At 49.2% G+C, this 17,601-nt stretch overlaps 9 protein-coding genes across 9 annotated transcripts; 4 read left to right on the top strand and 5 right to left on the bottom strand.

Moving 5' to 3' along the window:
- Positions 1-23: 23 nt before the first annotated feature.
- On the top strand, positions 24-984 carry BABINDRAFT_15327 (uncharacterized protein; the record flags this gene model as incomplete). The annotated part of the gene is made up of 1 exon (XM_019127249.1): positions 24-984. The coding sequence occupies one exon, from the start codon at positions 24-26 to the stop codon at positions 786-788; it is 765 nt and encodes a 254-aa protein (XP_018982952.1). The 3' UTR covers positions 789-984.
- A 125-nt stretch (positions 985-1,109) lies between these two features.
- Positions 1,110-2,549, bottom strand: BABINDRAFT_9967 (ubiquitin-specific protease; the record flags this gene model as incomplete). Its single annotated transcript, XM_019133048.1, has 1 exon — positions 1,110-2,549. One exon carries the CDS (start codon positions 2,547-2,549, stop codon positions 1,110-1,112), a length of 1,440 nt encoding a protein of 479 aa, XP_018982953.1.
- Positions 2,550-3,519: 970 nt separating this feature from the next.
- BABINDRAFT_41058 (uncharacterized protein) lies at positions 3,520-4,674 on the bottom strand (the record flags this gene model as incomplete). The annotated part of the gene is made up of 1 exon (XM_019132004.1): positions 3,520-4,674. The coding sequence occupies one exon, from the start codon at positions 4,672-4,674 to the stop codon at positions 3,520-3,522; it is 1,155 nt and encodes a 384-aa protein (XP_018982954.1).
- Positions 4,675-4,884: 210 nt separating this feature from the next.
- BABINDRAFT_40969 (peptidylprolyl isomerase) lies at positions 4,885-6,090 on the top strand (the record flags this gene model as incomplete). Its single annotated transcript, XM_019132001.1, has 1 exon — positions 4,885-6,090. The coding sequence occupies one exon, from the start codon at positions 4,885-4,887 to the stop codon at positions 6,088-6,090; it is 1,206 nt and encodes a 401-aa protein (XP_018982955.1).
- Positions 6,091-6,395: 305 nt separating this feature from the next.
- On the bottom strand, positions 6,396-7,109 carry TAF14 (TATA-binding protein-associated factor; the record flags this gene model as incomplete). The annotated part of the gene is made up of 1 exon (XM_019132016.1): positions 6,396-7,109. A coding segment is annotated over one exon (714 nt), but the record flags the coding sequence as incomplete, so codon positions are not given.
- Positions 7,110-8,051: 942 nt separating this feature from the next.
- Positions 8,052-8,811, bottom strand: BABINDRAFT_163347 (uncharacterized protein). The gene has a single exon (XM_019129858.1). It carries the CDS (start codon positions 8,741-8,743, stop codon positions 8,192-8,194), a length of 552 nt encoding a protein of 183 aa, XP_018982957.1. The 5' UTR covers positions 8,744-8,811; the 3' UTR covers positions 8,052-8,191.
- A 391-nt stretch (positions 8,812-9,202) lies between these two features.
- On the bottom strand, positions 9,203-12,418 carry BABINDRAFT_15332 (nucleotide diphosphatase/phosphodiesterase). The gene is made up of 4 exons (XM_019127250.1): positions 10,531-12,418; positions 10,242-10,476; positions 9,754-9,861; positions 9,203-9,705 (listed from the first exon to the last, which is right to left on the bottom strand). Exons 1-4 carry the CDS (start codon positions 12,338-12,340, stop codon positions 9,291-9,293), a joined length of 2,568 nt encoding a protein of 855 aa, XP_018982958.1. The 5' UTR covers positions 12,341-12,418; the 3' UTR covers positions 9,203-9,290.
- A 419-nt stretch (positions 12,419-12,837) lies between these two features.
- BABINDRAFT_182524 (uncharacterized protein) lies at positions 12,838-15,509 on the top strand (the record flags this gene model as incomplete). Its single annotated transcript, XM_019131167.1, has 3 exons — positions 12,838-12,862; positions 13,067-13,717; positions 13,765-15,509. The coding sequence occupies 3 exons, from the start codon at positions 12,838-12,840 to the stop codon at positions 15,507-15,509; spliced, it is 2,421 nt and encodes an 806-aa protein (XP_018982959.1).
- A 502-nt stretch (positions 15,510-16,011) lies between these two features.
- BABINDRAFT_41297 (histidinol-phosphatase) lies at positions 16,012-16,959 on the top strand (the record flags this gene model as incomplete). The annotated part of the gene is made up of 1 exon (XM_019132019.1): positions 16,012-16,959. One exon carries the CDS (start codon positions 16,012-16,014, stop codon positions 16,957-16,959), a length of 948 nt encoding a protein of 315 aa, XP_018982960.1.
- Positions 16,960-17,601: the final 642 nt, after the last annotated feature.

Below are 17,601 nucleotides of genomic sequence, written 5' to 3' on the forward strand. Positions count from 1 at the left end.
ACCCTCAACTACAGTCACACACCATGAACATTCCAGACATTCCGATTCCCGTTGAAATCGATGAGTCTGAAGATACGGAATGGAACGATATTCTCCGTGCAAAGGGAATCATCCCGCAGCGTGCGCCGTCACCGACAGCGGAGCTCGAGGAGGCGTTGGCGGCAGCGGTGCAGCGGCAGCACGAGAACCGGTTAGAGGACAAGGAGCTCGATGAACTCGCGGAGCTCGAAGATGAGGAAGATGAGGAGTTTCTCAACTTCTACAAGCACAAGCGCATGCAGGAAATCGCCGAGCTCCAGTCGCGTTCGGCGTTTGGCGCGGTGGTGCCCGTTGCAAAGCCCGACTACGGGCGCGAGATCACGGAAGCATCGCGTGCGGGGTTTGTATTCTGTCACATGTCCGCACTGGTGAGCTTGCAGTCGCGTGTGCTCGGTGCGTTGCAGGAGCAGCTCGCGCGTAAGTATCCGGAACTCAAGTTTTGTGATATTGCCGCGAACCGTGCGGTTGAGAATTATCCTGAAGCCAACTGTCCGACGTGGTTGGTGTACCGCAATGGGGATGTGGTAAAGCAGTACATCACGTTGACACAACTTGGGGGTAACGCCACTACGTTGAGAGACGTGGAGAAGGTGTTGGTCGATGTGGAGGCCGTGAAGAGTTCGGACTCGAGATTGGTGATGAACCAGGAGGATGAGGACGAGCAGGAGGGGTACAGGATGCGGTTCCAGAAGAAGTCGCTCAGAGGGAAGGGGAGCGACGTGGATAGCGAAGATGATTTCTATGATTAATGACGCCAGTGCCATTATTGGTCCTATTCCTATGAATCTCAAGGTGAAATTACTTGTCTTAGGATAGTTATAACTACCAGGAGTGATTTACATAACTCATATTTTGGCACTGTGCAAGCTATAGGCAGCTACGCGAGTATTCTCTATATATATATATTTTTTTTTTGTGAATCTATTACGAACCAAGTCTCTACAGACGTAACTTATAGCAGAGGGCCACAGACATGCAATTATATGGTAAAGGAAGGCACCCCTAAGATATATATCCAATATAACTTGGAGCGGCTAAGCTCGCACAAGTTTTTGTTAAGCTCACACTCGTTATACCACGTGTACAGCATAGAACAACAAATACGCCTTCATCAGCAAAACCTCCTTCTCGGTCACCAACGCCACCATCGAATCATCCAATCGGAACCATTGGCCCTGGCTTTTGATCACACTGATATAGTGCCCCGTCAGCACACTCCCGATATGAACTACAAGGGCGAAAAGCTCGTACGTCGCGGTCTCTCCCGCAAGCGTGTACGGTGCCAAGTCAACAAACAATGGAAATGCGACATGGGTTTCAATTTTGGTAGACGCGCCGTTGTGCTCGAAGCGCTTGAGCTGTACGCCGAACACTCGCGGGAGCGTCTGCACGCGGAGCCGCTTTGAAATCGCGCGTGCGCGTTCGCCGCAACGCGAGCACGGGTACTGGACATCCAAATGCTCTTCCGCGGTGAACTTATCAAGGCACGACGCAAGTGTGGGCGCACGCGATGCGGGAATCTCGAGTGAGAGGTCGAGCATGGGGTCGACCGTCACGGTGCTCGCCCCACACGACCCGCACGTGGTGGTGCTTTGGAGCTCACCACGGAACGTGGAATGAGTGATGCAATCGCAGACCTCGCCGTGCGCGCCTTTTGCGTGGTCACGAACACGTGCGCGGTGTATTTCATCCACGATGAACTGCCAGAACTCGTGCGCGTCCTGCTCGCTGTAGCCCGCTAGCGCACGCTTGGTTTTCCACGCAACTGTCAACAACCGCGTAGGCCCATAGCCGTTGACCTCAGACTTGGAATAAAACTCGGTAAAGATTTCATCCACGCAGCATGTGATGCAGTTTTCCACGCAGCAGTCCGCATGGCTGCCCGCAAGAAAGTGGTTGCGCACGTAAGGGTTATGGATGAGGGTCTGAAGTACCGAGGAGATGAAGCACGTCGCACCCATATTGACCATCCCACGAAGACCCGTGGTGGCCTTATAGGATGGTAGGCGTGAGTGCTCCACAATCCAGTTAGTGTCGTCATGGGCGTTTGCGTCGAGGTCGTGCGCGCCGATGAAGTCGCCGCACTTGAAGCACTTGAGAAACCCCGTCAGGATGTCCACCGCAAACACGTGCCCCGAAGTGTCTGTGTGGCGGGGGAAGTGTGCGGCACAACCGATGTAGGAGCACTGGAGACAGAGAAAGAGGAGTGTCGTGGCCAGTGCGCACTCGTGACACTTGAGCGTCGCCGCGCGCGCGGCCTGGAGTGCGTGGTCCAGAGTGGTCGCATCTGCACCACGCGTAACAAACCTTGCGACTCGCACGCCAAGCGCATACTGTTTAAGAAACTGCGTGCGCACCGTTGCGGTGCCGAGAACCTGCGTGAGGTGTGAGCACGGTCCGAACGCCGCGCGCGGAAACGCGGAAGCAGGCGTGGACGCGGGTGCCGCTATTCCCGGGGTTGTCTTTCCAGGGACCGATTTCCCTGGGGTATTTGTGCGAGCGATAGTCATGATATATAGTACTTCTTTAAAAGATAAGTGACATGCAAAGGCCTGGATAGGCGAAATGAAGGGAATGCTAGCGATTGGAGGGACTGGTCGAATGGTAGATGATTAGATCTGGGAGGATTGAACAAGGTATTGATCGGAGAGATGAAAATAGTCCGATTGCAGCTTGATATCAGTCCTATAGATCCAGTGGCTTGTGTTGATTTGGTCCAATATGAGCGATGTGGTACTGCTTTTGATTAGATTAGGACTTTGGATAAACACGATACAAGAACTGGGCTAGTGAGGTGACTGGAATGCTGGGCAGGGACTTTTCGATGTGCTGGGGTGGGAAACAACGACGATTGAATGAGGGATAAAAGGGGTTTCCAAAAAAAAAAACTTTCCGATAACAAACCGCCGATTAGAATAATGTCACAGCAACAGATCACTCGTGGCCACCACCGCACAAGAGTGGAGGCTGAAAAATTGCCCATTGCAGGATGACCGGCACGGAGCAGAGGGGAGTACGGGCGAAGGCACATGTACCATTTTACCAGCACCGTCCTTTTGGTATGGAGCTTTTGAGAATGATATTTTTCCAACGTTAAAACGTAGAGGTAAAAATAAACCATCGAAACTTACGGCCATGGTACTTTAAACTTTCCTTTCAGGCATAATTTTCAACCAGCGAGTATGTGTAGAAATAGTAAATGATACTGCTTATACTTTCCCTTGAGAATTTATCCCTCAATATACATGTATACTTGTAATTAAATGACTGAGAATAATCTAACCCTGTCTTATGACACCTGGATTCGTAGCTCACCGCCCCCCGTCTCCAGAGATATCCTATACCACGATGGATCTCTTGGAGCACGAATATGACCTGGCCCTACAAAGCCTCAGATATACACCCGTATTTGACTATATACATGTAAACTAATCTCCAGACTTGCTAGTCTTCGTTCTTAGCTCGGGACATAGCACTCGCTTAAATAACTCTCTTGGCATAGTTTCGGTAACTTCTCCACGCCAACTTCCACTCCTTGGTCTGGAGCTTCGGGCTCAACAAATCAAAGCCCTGCTTCTCCAACCTCTCCAAGTACAACTTGGTGGGAATGCCGATCATGAACGGCAGATACAACGCGTCAGGAATACCGCCGCTCCATCTTTTCCACCCGTTCTGTAACACTTTGTCGCCCTTATTCTCCTCCACAATCGCCCTGATCTCCTCCTTGACATCGGCCAATTTGGTGTTGGCCGTGAGTAAATGGTCATTAGCGATAATCGCGGTCTGGTACACCACCTCCTTCAACTTTTCCCGCACTGAAACATAGTCTTCTGGCTGTTTCTCCTTCGTTAAGTGACCCTGGAACAACCTGAGCACGTGCTCCTGGGACAAGTCGCTCTGGGTCATCGCGTCCACGGGCAAGGTGACCTGGTTGCGCATGGCAGCGTAGTAGCCGGTCCCGATGATCATGCTACCAATCGCTGTGGCCTGGCCCAAATGGGCTGCAATGTCCGAGAGCTTGCTCTGCAACCCCGTCGAGTACTCAAGCAAGTGGATGGCCGATGGCGAGATATGCGGCGCTAGCAACGCAGCCTGTAACAAGTAATTGAGTTGGGACGTGGTTCCCTCGCCGTAGGAACAGATTTCATCCGTCGTTTTGAACCCGTTGGAGCGCAAGTTGTGTTTCTTTGTCTGCAAGAATGTCTGGAAGTGTGAGATGTCTAGAGGCAACTCTTCTCTGAGACAGTCGCGGATAAGAATCGCAATCGGTTCACCAATCGAGTCCTTGTCGTTGTGTGGATCTTGGAAGATCCGGTCGAGGAGATCACTCCAGAACTTGAGCTTGATGTCGGCAGTGGTGAAGCCGAGCGTGTTGGAGAGCTGGTTACTGGCACGTGAGGCCACCGATTTGGAGTTGCTACCCCCGTTGTTGATTTTCTGGATTTCGAGGTTGAATGCGCGCAACGCGAGGAAACAGTCGCGCGCGGGCTCGGGCACGTAGTGCGCAAGCACAAACGACGAACGGTCGTGCTTCGAGAGAAGCTCCGAGCAGTTGAGCTTTGCGCTCTTGAGTAAGTCGGTGTACGCCACCGCGGAGTAACCGCGTGTGAAAGATGGGAGTCGGTGTCTGAACATGTGGTGAGGAAAAGAAGCGGTGGCCGGCCCAAACTCCGTTTAACTTTGACTTGTGGTTCATGTTGAAGAGGTCACGTGGGATGAATATATGCAGGCTAATGGCTATATCACGTGTGCTGAAAGTTCTACAATACGCACAACTCGATATCCGATGAGATGATTTCTCTACGGATGTCTGATCTTCCCTCGACACATACACGCACCCTCCCAATGTCTTTAAAGCTCGAAGAAATCCACCCGAAGGTGTTTCTCGATATCCAGATCGGCGACCTGCCGCTTGGACGTGTGGTAATTGAGCTCTTCGAGCAGCTCGCGCCAAACACCGTCGCCAACTTTCAGCACATTTGCCGCGGAGACCACACATCGCTCGTTTCGGGCGGGCCGCTCACGTACAAGAACACGTACTTCCACCGTGTGATCAAAAACTTCATGTGTCAGGGTGGCGATGTGAACCTTGCGGATCTTCGCGAGGTGACGACGCAGGAACAGTACCTCGAGAACAAATACGCGGGGATGGGCGGCGAGTCCGTTTTCCGAAGCGGAGAGAACTTTGAGAGCGAAAACTTGACCCAGGCAATCGATCGCTCGTTCTTGGTGGCTATGGCGAACGATGGGGACGTTAACCACAATAAGTCTCAGTTCTTCATCACCACCTACCCGGCGCCTCACTTGACGGGGAAGCACACAGTTTTCGGACAGGTTTGCCACGGAAAGTCTGTTGTGAGAGACATGGAAAGGGTCCGCACGTTTCAGACCAACCTCCCTAACTGGGAAGAACGTGTAGTTATCACCGACTGTGGCGACTGGCGGGAGGGAGACGCGCTCCCTGTGTACAACTGCAGCAACCTGACCCTCGCCGGGGACATATACGAGGAGTACCCCGACGACGACGAGACGATTAACCCCGACTCGAGCGAATCGGTCTACCAAGCCGCAGAAATCATCAAGGAAGCGGGAACCCAATTGTTCAAGCAGAAACAGACCCAGCAGGCATTTTTCAAGTACAAGAAAGCGTTGCGCTACGTGAACGAGTTTATTCCCGGTGAAGACCAGCCTGAGTGGAACGCTAAGTACTTGGTGATGAAGAAGAAGTTGTATCTCAACTTGTCGTTGGTCTGCACTCAGCTACAGGACTATCAAACGGCGTACGACTACGCGACGCTCCTCATCGAGTTGAACCACGAATATCCAGCGATCTTGACCACCACGCCAGCCGAGTTGGCCAAAGCCTATTTTCGCGGCGGTGCTGCGCAAGTTAAGTTGGGAAAGGTGGAAGACGCTGTCAAGAGCTTGCGTAAGGCTAATGAGTTGCTTCCAGGTGATGCGTTAATCGAACGGGAGTACCAGAACGCCGAGGCATTGGTGACGAATAAGAAGAACAAGGAGAAACAGAAGTACGCAAAGTTTTTTGCATAGGGATTGTATATAAATGATAGATGAAGGGGGATGTAAATCCCAGTACTAAAATTAACGTGAAGCGTCGCACTGTTAAGGACGATGGGTGACATAATTTTAGGGCATACATATTATACTGATTAATTTTAGGTGAATCCTTCCGTGGACTCCCTCCCGGAGCACCCCCTCCGAATACCCTTATGCTCCGTATGCCTAGCGTTTTCCTGATTCCTATCCTAACCCATCCCTAGAAATCACAATGACCCTGAAACGCTCTTCACTCATCAATAAACAAACATTAATTGCGCAAGCGCTCATACAAACTCTTATTTAGCATGTTTTTCAACATAGTCCCATAAACTCTTCAACAACGAGTCCGGCAACGTGTACAAATCCATCGTAAACTCACCCTCATCCACATCGTTTTTGATATTCATGTCCGCGGTCTTGTTATCCGTGACCATTTGCACCACCACAATCAAGTCGTCCTCGCCTAAACGGGTCAAACCGTTGGCCAACTTTTCCAAGTCGACGTTTCCCTTCACAGCGGCGGTCTTGGATTTCTTGGTCTTGGCAGGCGCCGCAATCTCGCCCTTTCTCTTGTCACCCAAGGCGGCCTCGTCCGGGTTGAAGCCTGGCACCGGGCCGCTCTCCAAGAGAAGCTTGTTCAAGACGGGATTCTTGGTTGGGATGGAGATGACGTGGTCGACGGTGTACTTCTCCTTCAAGAAGTTCAAGTCGTGGCTTAACTTGCGTTCGCCCTTGCCCACAAAGTGGAACGAGATCATCATGTCGAACTCACCCCAGCCCTCCTCTGTGATTCTGAACGGCGGCTCCTTGAACGCCCTGGTTGGGTTGACAAAGGTGGGATGTAAGTGGTAGGTGACCTTGTCGAAAATGGTGGCAGGAATCTCCTTGCCGTTCAGATCTAGCATCGACACGGTGATGGACCATTCTCTCATCGGGAACCCCTCCTGCTGTTGTGGAATGTCTTCTCTCACGTGCTGTTCCGTGGTGACTCTGACTGTACGTTTGACCTGGAAGTGTTAGCATTGCTTTCAATGGGGGGTAGACTGACTGTACTTACTTCAACCATTGTGCGTGATTGATTGCTTAGTTGCGTTGCTGAAGGAGAAACGGCGTGGTTTGCTTTCAGAAAAATCTTCCTTCATGTTACGGAAAACGAAAAAAGTGGATGTCAGGATTGTCGCGAAAAGCGTACGCTAATTAGGGGTGTCCAACACGACTCAAGAGCTGCCCATGGCTTCCACGGGCATCCCGTATTATATTTAAATTGAGTAGGTGTGATGTGACATAAGAGGGATATAGTTATTGCATTTACTCTGCGTGGTTTTATATCAAAATTGTGTGGGAAGCGTTTAATCAAGTAAACGGGATTGGCTGTAGCGTTCTCAATGGACGCACGTACCTAACCACGGGAGGAGAGATTCGAAACAGCGTGTAAACAGATACTTGTGGGCATGAATGATTTGGCGTAGCATACACGCAACATTACAAATAATGATAGAAGTGAGCTATGGGCAATACTCCTATCCTCAGCCCTCTTGAAAGACGCTCCCGGAATGATGACTCCATAGCGGATGCTCATTTAGCGATGCATGTAGATAACCTAACCAGCTTCTCTCTGACGACCTACGGCAGCATAGTATCAGTTAGATGAGACCTGAGAAAGAGACGGCAACGTAAGCTTGCGCAAAGTTAAAACCGTATCCTTCTGCTCTTACAATGACCCAAAAGACTGCAGGTCCATAGGCCTGGCCCTAGGGCAACACTGCAAAGCGGTCGTTTCATATCTGGACAATGCATCTCAACAGCCAAGAAAATATACAATAACTCGACGGCAATGGGTGCCTTCTCAGAAATAACTAAAATCACTGTCAATATACCCCGTTATATCTAGCAACATACCGATAGCCAGTGATAGGATCAGACTAAGCGACGTCGCTACAAATTTCGAGGATATCGTTTTTATCTTTCGGGCACTAAATCAAGGTGAACAAGATATGTTTAATACGACTGAGGGATTTTAATTTCAGTTTAGTTTATAAATACGATTCCTCAGATGAGATGCCGATTTCACAAACAGGCAGCTTAGTCAGGTCTACTCCAAGGGCCGCGGTCCGGCTATCAGCTCCACCTGAGAGGGGATCCTTCCAAAGGGAGAAAACACTCGTGTCGCATTAAACCGAACAGGCGGCTTAACCTCCTTTAATACAGGGCTATAGAATCCCCCGGCCCCTTTGACTTTATCACAGACACTCCGATACCTCAGCCCAATCCACACCTGCGGCCGTAGGTACCTCTTGAAAGAGACATTTTCGTGCTGATTCCGACTCTTCTGTGGATTCAAAGGTAGAAATTCTCTGAGCGAAAGGGGGTACACTGGTATTTTAGTTTGAACAGTCGGTACCGGTTTCAAAGTATCTACCGAGAGGGTGGTGGTTCCTTGGGTAATTGCATGGAATTTCGTTAAAATCCTGTCCACAGGGATAAAGGAAGCCCCTTGAGAGCTCAGAGAAATGGGTAGATTGGTAGGAGGAGGAAGCTCGGCCTTGGTTAGATGCATCAACAATCCAAAGACTACGACAAGCGCTTGCATTTCCCGTATGAATTTCTTGTTGCAGACTCCGAGAAAGCCCTTGGGCACACGCATATTAATGTAACAGCAATGACGAGGTGTTAGTGCTTCAAGCGCGCAGTTTGTTTTCTCCAGCTACTTTTATTCCAATTAGTACGGCTTGGGACCATAAAGCCTCAGAGATGCAGCGCGCCACAAATGCGGGTATAAGTGCCTCAAGATTTTCAAAGCACATTGGATATCACCGACAACTTTTACCACATGGCGACATGGGATATCCAATGGGAATTGTTTCCTGACCATCCTTGGTTTTATACGAACAGAACACATACATTCTTCCACCTCTCACGGTTACCCCCACGATACATAACTATGATTTACTTGGACTTTTGCATTATCCCAACTGGTACCCCATAATCCTTTAGCTAAAAGACGTTGGCAACGGTTGGAGCTTGCTTAGTTTTCCATATATCTTAGTGATGCGTCCGGAAGCTTCCTTGCTAAAATAACAAATACCCTTTTACACCAGATTCTATTCTTTTCCGCTTTTTCTCCTATCTCACCTTTATTTCATACATGTTACCTTCTAGTAGACGTCTATATACAGTGCTGAGCTGCTAGATTAGCACAACTCGCGGTGGAGCTGGGCCATGATAGCCTTGACGGCTACCGGAGAGGCCTTCCACTCGGCTGGGAGGGTTTTCCAATTCACCGCTTGCATGACATCCTTCATCTGGACTTTGTTTTCGCCAGCCTTCTCCTTCAAGCGGTTGATCAATTCAGTAACCTTGGTGGAGATCTCTGCCTTGGACATAACTGGCAACGAGGCCAAGTACTCTTGCACAACGGTCAACTCGTACTCCTCAGCCTCCGCCAAGTCGGTTCTGGAAGCGTCGCTGTACTGCTGGATAGAGTCACGTCTCTGCTGGGCGATCTTGCTAAGGATGTCAAAGGCGGCAAACTCGTTGTTCTCTTTGCCCATTTTTTCCAACTCTTTGTTCTTGACAACAGCCATGACATTCCTAATGGCGGTTTTCCTAAAGGTTAGTGTCTATATAATACGATAGGAGGCACGAGATACTTACTTTGGGCCATCCTTGGCAATCATGGCCTTTTTCAAGTCGCTCTTGAAGGAAGCCAAGAGCTGTTCGTAGGCAACGGTGGATTGCAACCTTACAAAGGAAACAGTGTTTCTGCAGATAGAGTTGGTGAGGCGAAACATATCTATTAGGCTAAGCAGGTGGATTTGTATAAAATGTGAGCCAGAGCCAGATCAACTGGTATTTAACCAAACAGCGGTTCAGGTTGGTGTGGTTATGAGCGAAGGTGCGTACAGGCTACGGGCAGCCGTAACTATATGTGGTATCATCGGCGATAAAAAAACATACATATAATTAGTCAAATGAAACCTTCCAAAGACCTACGTAGACAGTTTTATATAAACCATATCGAAAATTACTTATAATTACACCCAGTGGACATTTTTAACTCAAGGGATAGAGAAGTCAATACTTGGATCCATTAATCATCGCCCTTTAGTTTATCAAAGCCCTCCTTAAATTTATGTCCCAACTTCTTCGACGCTTCTCCGATTGCCTCCACACCATCCTCAATGGCATCGTTAAATTTGTCCACACTATCCTCAATGACATGGCTGACTTTTTCCGTCTTATCCTTGGTGGCATCGCTGTCATCTTTCGCATTGTTCCCAAAAACGTCTCCAAAAAACCCCTCCACATCGTCCCATAACTCTCCTAAGTGCTCTAAAAATCCGCCCTTTGCAGGGGAAGACGTAGACGGGCTAGAAACTGGACTAGAAGTTAATGTAGCCTTGGAACTGGTCAGACTAGACCTTAACACACTTGAAAGCGTTGTATCCGGCTCAAAAGATGATGACTCCATCGCAGGTTTCTTCTCGGTCTTTGTGTCGGTGTTGTCAGCCTTAGAACCCTTTGCTTTCCCCCACAAGATATCATACGTGGCGTTGCCCACCACTGAGTCCATGGCAAACGCCACATCTGGGTAAGCTCTATCGTCTTGCCAGTCACCCAATGCGTTTCCATGGCTAAACACCCTGGCGGTGGTTCCGTTATTTGGCAGCGGCACTAAGTTAAGCGTATCGCAGATGACGTTGTAGATTTCGGTATTTGCGAACGGCTTGACCATCTGGGGACTGCCCATCTTTTCTTTGAAATACGGTCCCTGGGCGAGGAAGAGTGCCCGCATCAACACCTCCGTGTTGTTGTACCCATGGATTCCACTCGGATGGTAGTTGTTTCCCTGAGATTCCATGATGGAATGATTTGTGATGGCGTAACCCACGTCCGGAACCACCCACACAGGGGCGATTCGCTCCTCGTACCGGTGGACGTTTCCAAAATTCCACTCCGCAGGCATTTCCTCCCGCAAATACACCTTGTAATGTGAATCCCCCTTCACGTTTGACTGTAACTCCTGGTAAACCTCATCCACGGTGTATTTCAGGTACGGTCTCAACCCATAGAGGGGCCAGCCGTCAGTGTGCTCAATCTTTGTGGTATCCACGATGTCGTCTAAATACACCAAGCGGTCATTGCTAGTGGGCGCCATCCCGTGGTCGGAAACCACAATCAAATTCACAATGCCAGTCAAGTTCCGCAGCTCGATCCCCGCAACCATGGCGCCAATAAACGTATCAACGTAGGTCAAGCCCTCTTTGAGCTGCTCTCCAGAAACTCCGTATTTGTGTCCCAAGGTGTCAATTGTTGGCGCATAGCCCAAGATCAACTCTGGCCGCTTGCTGATGTCAAGGTCCAACCAGCCTAGCATTCGGTCCACCTTTCGAGATAACACCTCACTTCCGTTGTACTGATCCACAATCATCGGGTTTCCGTTCTTGAAGCGGACCTCGCTCCCAGGCCACATGTGCACGGCCAGCTCCACGCCCTGATAGCTGGCTGTCTGCCAGATGGGCTGGCCGCCCCACCAGTATTCAGGAAGCGACAACTTCGCCTTCGTATTCACAAACTGTCTGTGGTTGGCGGCATCCCAGAACGTGTTTCCCACAATACCGTGTTCCGCGGGGTAGAGCCCCGTGACCATCGTCCAGTGGTTGGGGAACGTAGAGGAGGGAAAGGACGGGACCATGTACGGCGTCCCGTACCCATTCGCCATCATTTTGTGAAGATGAGGCGTCGTCTCGGAGTTGATATAGTGCGGATGGAAACCGTCAAGCGAGATCATAATTGTCGTGGGATAGTATTCTGTCGTCCCGTTCCACAATATCGGTTTCGAATATCCCTCAGTATTCCGCTTAGACACAAACGCAAACACAAAAATGAGAAAGAGAAAGCTCGCGAAAATGAGCATGAGAATGCGGTCGGGCCGGAGCTTGCCCACCTTTTGTCCATGGTCCACCGCCGAATCGTGCTCACTCTCCGAGCCTGACGTGGCGAACTGCGACGTATGTTGAAGCTCGTAGTACTCCGGCAGCGCTTGAACGCTCTTTCGCGTCAAAATCGACCGGATTTTGTCAAAAAAGCTGGAAGTTTTCCCCGACTGGGGCGGCAAGTTGGTGAATTCGCGCGTGGGGATGGAGTAGTCGTCGTCAAAGTCCGACATCAGTGCGGGGCGAAGGTAATCGTTGTCATCGTCCAAGTCCGTGATCGGAATGTCCACCGCGTGGGATGTCATCAAGGTGCTGAGTTGATGATAATAGAAGGGCTGTAGTTTTGGACGAGAGTCGGTGGGTGCTGGAAAGGAGACGTGGATATATGGCGTGGATATCGATAAATGGCGGTAATCTGCGCAAGCCCTAAAAAAGCAACGTGAGCCTGCATGGAGACACATGTGACAGCTGGAGGTTCTGTAAGGTCCTTGTGCCGGCTTGTTCGTAATAAGAGCAAGCTAATAGGTAGATGCGATTACGGTGGAAAAAGGTCTACTGCTATCATAAATGGGCTTAAGCATTGGGCAAAAAATTATTGTTATATTAAACCTGTTCAAGATCTATACATCGAGGCAGGAAAGAGGTTTTAAGTTCAGTGCATGAATTCTCACAATGTCAAGTCAAAGTACAAGGTGCAAGTATTGGAAGCTCTAATATATGATGAATCGGGATTAGTTATTCATTCCATTCGGTTAACTGGTCTATAAAAAAAAATCGGATAACTAGGCATAAACTTCTGACTATGGATTTACGATTCCGCATGCATGGTCAGCACTTCGATAATTTGGATCTAGTGTCGCTGGTGCAGGTAACAATTTTTCACCAAGAATTTTTCAGTTCTCTATCACCCTCGCTACCTAAGATCTGTAATCACCCTCCAACCCAAGGATTCCATAAGTAAAAGGCATACCACAGAGGCCCAAGTGACATCTATAATGCCCGTGTTATGCTCAGACTTTCTCGACATTCAGTGCACAGCTATGCCGGTAAACCCCATATCACAAACAGAGCCGCATTCCTAAACCTATACCATGGTACTCTCCAACGTTGTTTCTCAAATACTGCTATTCTCAGATCTTTGCATGGCACAATTACGCCTGAGAATTTTGTCTGTGGAGCCAAGACGGTAGAAAGACCATCTGTAGATAGCTTCAGAGCCGATCCCCATGCCAAACGTGTTGATGTCAGTGCAATGCTCCCACGACGAAAAGGTACACAAAGGGAGGTAGGAGGTATCACAAGAGATATAATCCAAAAACATGTATTCTGCCCCAAAAAGGAACCCCCTGGGAGGGTAAGCAGAGAAATTGGTGCTATCTCACCTGTCAAGAGGGATCAACATCCTGATCGAGCATCTCTCGTCTTTCAAAAGCAAGTCCAGCCTTCAGAGGAGGCTCGAAAGTTCAATTATAACCAAGATGAAATCACGTGCCCTCCAAGCCCCATGTCTGGAGAATTATACGACAGACTTCGCCTCAGTGATCCTCTTAAGATCGTCTCGTTATACAACACCCCCATACAGTTTGACGTTATCCGGGACATCCTCAATCTCCCACCCACTGCCAGCCCGGAGGTGACGCGGCTCTGGAACACAATCGTGGTAAATGACACCCCGGTGGAAGGTATCCCACCCCTATATCACCCGCGTTCTGGGCTGAAAGCTGCCTAGTGGCCATGGCCGACCCACGCGCGTTATCCAAACTCCAATCCTTTTACATCTTTCTCCATGCAAAAGGATCCCCCAGGGTTACTGGTTTCTACGAGAATACGGTGGGTCTCTTGTGGTGCAATTCCCGGTTTGAAGACGCCTTTACCGCACATTCAATGCTTTACCCCGTGCACAAGCCCGACTCCTGGCTAAAGCTCGTTCAGCTCGCCCTTATCAACCGTAATACCGAGAGTATTCCCGCGTTGCTTCGAATCCACGCCACCTTGGACGTTTCAGCAGACGGATTCAGTGCCCCTCACACCAGATTCTTAGAGTTTCTCTATGACAACGTCTCAGACTCGGAGCTTCTCTGTTCCTGGCAAACGCACCTCATCGCAAGCGGCGATCTCCCCCTAGACTCCAACAAAAATTTTGTTCTCAACAAAGTAGTCAACTCGATGCGCCGCAACCGAGACAGGATTGGCTTCAACGCCTTGCTTCGTGGAATAAAGACCCATACCGCTTTAGCCTGGATGGTGCCCAAGACCGTGCAAAACATTATTCTAACCGCATCAATGCTCGCCACAAGTCAGCCGAAGCACTTCAAAGCGGTGCTACGCCTCTTTCAGACCCACCCCTACCTCCTGAGCCACGACTGTTGGTCGTTTGTGTACTTCCACTCCCCCAAGGTTCCCCTAAGCGTGATAGACGGAATAGCCGAAAAACATATAGACATTACTGCCAACCCCAACGCCTTGCTCCAACGATGCCTTCGGTCGGTTGGAAAAGCAGCGTTTAGTAAGAACACCAGTCTCTACCTCCAGCAGGGCTTCCCCAAAACAGCCACCTACTATAAGCTCGCCATCCTTGATATGTGCGCCACGGGCCATTTGGACACTGCCCTCGCCATGACGAGGGACATCTGTGGCCTGCCGTCGCAATATTGTGAAAATAACCGAAAATCCGATCGAAAATTCAATAAAAAGGTTACAAACGAAGTTTTGGCAGGGATGATAGAAGGCGCAACCAAGGCTAAGTCTACCCACCATGTTACCTCCATCGAAGAGTATGTCGATAACCACCCGGATTTGATTCTGGAAAAGACAGTCTTATTACTCGCAACAGCGTTCCTCGAGTTTTCTTGTTATGATAAGGTCTTTGCCAGGCTAGAGGTTTTACTGGAGACCGGTGTCTCCGGCGTATCTCCCATAGAGGTGACCAAAGTCATCGAACACATTCTCAACGACCACCAAAACTGCAAAGTGGACGTGCTTGAGCTCGTCCTGATCTGCCTTTGCATCCACAAAACCTCATCCAGGATCGAGCCGTACCTCTGGCAGAAACTCCTCCGTCTTGTGGGCTACCAATCAGACATGGATATGACTTACAAAATCTCCAGTTGGCTTGTTGCTGAATTACGCACCGAAAACCTCCACACCAGCGAATCACACGCCCGGCGCCCGGTGCAAAGAGTGTTGGGGGTAGATTTTCAACGGCGGTTTGTCATCTGGGGGGTCAGATGCTTTCCTTCTGAGCCATGGAAGGCGATAGAGTATCTAGCAAAACTCCGAGCCCAGGGACTCGTCTTGGACGTGGATGCCATCAGGGGACAGGTGATCCGGGTCCTTCGCCACATATGGCTTTCAGAATACCTGACGTTGAAACCATTTGAGAAAGCATGCAGGGATAAGTTGCGAGAACCGGAGAAAGTGATGGAAAGATACAATGCCGCCTGGAATAAGCAGGTATCTAATGAAGAGGAGTAACCTTTAGGGGGATGTTGTAGACTTAATGGTGTATCAACGGGAGCTTATTCGAATTGCAATTTCTATAGAGGATGCAAGAGAGGGGAAAGAATTTTGTACGCCTAGAATACTCATCTCTCATCACTTTGGTTTACGTGCGATTTAAAAAGTGGCCAACTGTACGCACCGACTATGGCTCTACCGAATGTTGTGGTATCGGCCTCTTTGCTGGCTTTGGCTGGTTAATTTTGTTTGAGCAAAATCACTTTATAGTTGCTACTCCGTTTGTTGACACAATGGACATATTTCCCCTTGCGTCTTACACCAAAATTTAACTCCTTTTTGATACTTTCTTCCATTGGCAATAACCAACGCTTAACGCGTTAGCCTCAAATCAACCTGCAGTTAAGCCCTGCTCCACGGCCTTGTTCACCCGAGGTATTTCATGTTTATCCCAGACATTCACGACTAAAACTGTGTATACCCAGACCATAACCACGGTTTCAGACCCTTTTCTAGCTCAATGCACTCCCACCACTCCCATAGCGGAGACTATGTCTCTCATGCCACCGACACGCTTGAGTCAATCACCACCAAGGCCACTGCCATGGGTTTCCACACCTACTGTCTCACTGAACACATGCCAAGGCTCCACAGCAAGCACTTGTATCCGGAAGAAGAAGAGAAGAACTATACGATCCGGAACCTTGCAGAAAATTATGCCAACTTCCACAAGCATTCCCAGGCTATAAGAACCCGATCGCTCTCTTCCCCCACAAAGTTCTTAGTGGGGTTCGAAGTAGAAGGGATCGACTTGGAGCACGTGGAATATGCCCAGAAGTTGCGTGAGCAGTACCCAGTGGATATGGTTGTCGGGTCTGTACACTACGTCTCCAGCATCCCTATCGACTTTGACTTGAAGATGTGGAAGGAGGCGAGGGCGGCCAATGGGGGGTCCACCAGAAAGCTCTACAAGGCCTACTTCGACTTGCAGTACGAGATCTTGGTCAGATTAAAACCGGAAGTGGTGGGCCACTTTGACTTGATCCGCTTGCTTACTCCAGGCGAAGAGTTTGACACCGAAACTGAGAAATTGCTCAAAGATATCAGTCTCGAGAGAGATTGGCCAGACGTGTGGGAAGCCGTGTTGAGAAACATTGATTTCATTGTGTTTTACGGAGGTTTGGTGGAGTTTAACGCTTCTGCCATTAGAAAGGGCTGGGCCACTCCGTATCCACAGGAAGATATTACCAGGGCTATTATCGACGCTGGTGGCCACTTCTGTCTCTCGGACGATGCCCACGCGGTGTCCCAGGTGGGTTTAAATTACAAAGTGGTGTTGAACTATATTGACACCGTGGGGATGAAGAATGTTAAATATTTAGACTTGACACCGGAGGGTAAGGTTGTCACCAAGGAGGTTTCCCTAGAAGTGATGAAGAAAAGCCGGTTCTGGGAACAGTACGACTAGACGGAGTATCTTTTGGCCTTTTCATTTGAAATATACCCCATGATGGCTAAGGTTTTATTTGAGCCATTCCGAGTAGCTGAATGTAGAGGTATATGGGATAATTCTGTGATAACCCTGAGAGTCAGAGCATGTCTCTACGCCAAAGGTCAATGCTCAGATTCTACATCCTGGCGCTGCTTCATAGCATTCGCTTTAATCAACTGCAAACCGATAGAAGATTCTACCAAATCTGGTCTACAAAAAAAGTACGCGAGACGAGGAAGAAATTTCCGGCCTTGAAATGGAGCAAGCATCAATATCTAAGGAGTCAGCTTACTATCTTGACCGAGGCCAAGTATGTAAGAAGAGTCACACACATTGAGAAGCTGAGTAATTGCCGTGTTAATCTTGTTTGCACCAAAATACGAACCATATACAGGCACTCCAATTTATTTCAAAGGGAGAGATGTGGCACGAGAGTGTTGGCAAACTGTAAAAAAAATGAAAATGAAAATGAAAATGCTAAAAAGCAGTTAGTAGACGGTAACTGTACAAGTCCGTTGAAGAATGCAATGTTGATTCACTATACATTCTATATAGGTGGTCGACTTAATCCAGGGAGCAAGACATCGTCAATCTACCTTCCAACAGCTGCAAAACAGC

This window comes from Babjeviella inositovora (genome assembly GCF_001661335.1).
Source record: "Babjeviella inositovora NRRL Y-12698 unplaced genomic scaffold BABINscaffold_14, whole genome shotgun sequence".
NCBI lineage: Eukaryota > Fungi > Ascomycota > Pichiomycetes > Serinales > Babjeviella > Babjeviella inositovora.

Bases quoted from the DNA above. Each gene is read 5' to 3' on its own strand.
- BABINDRAFT_15332 (XM_019127250.1), bottom strand. From the start codon at position 12,340: ATGACATCCCACGCGGTGGACATTCCGATCACGGACTTGGACGATGAC. The intron at 10,477-10,530 runs GTGTGTTAAGGT...CTTCTAGTCCAG, and splicing joins GCCGGATACAACGCTTTCAA to TTTCTAGCCCGTCTACGTCT. The intron at 9,862-10,241 runs GTTGGGACATAA...CTCTATCTGCAG, and splicing joins ATCGGAGAAGCGTCGAAGAA to AAACACTGTTTCCTTTGTAA.
- BABINDRAFT_163347 (XM_019129858.1), bottom strand. From the start codon at position 8,743: ATGCGTGTGCCCAAGGGCTTTCTCGGAGTCTGCAACAAGAAATTCATA.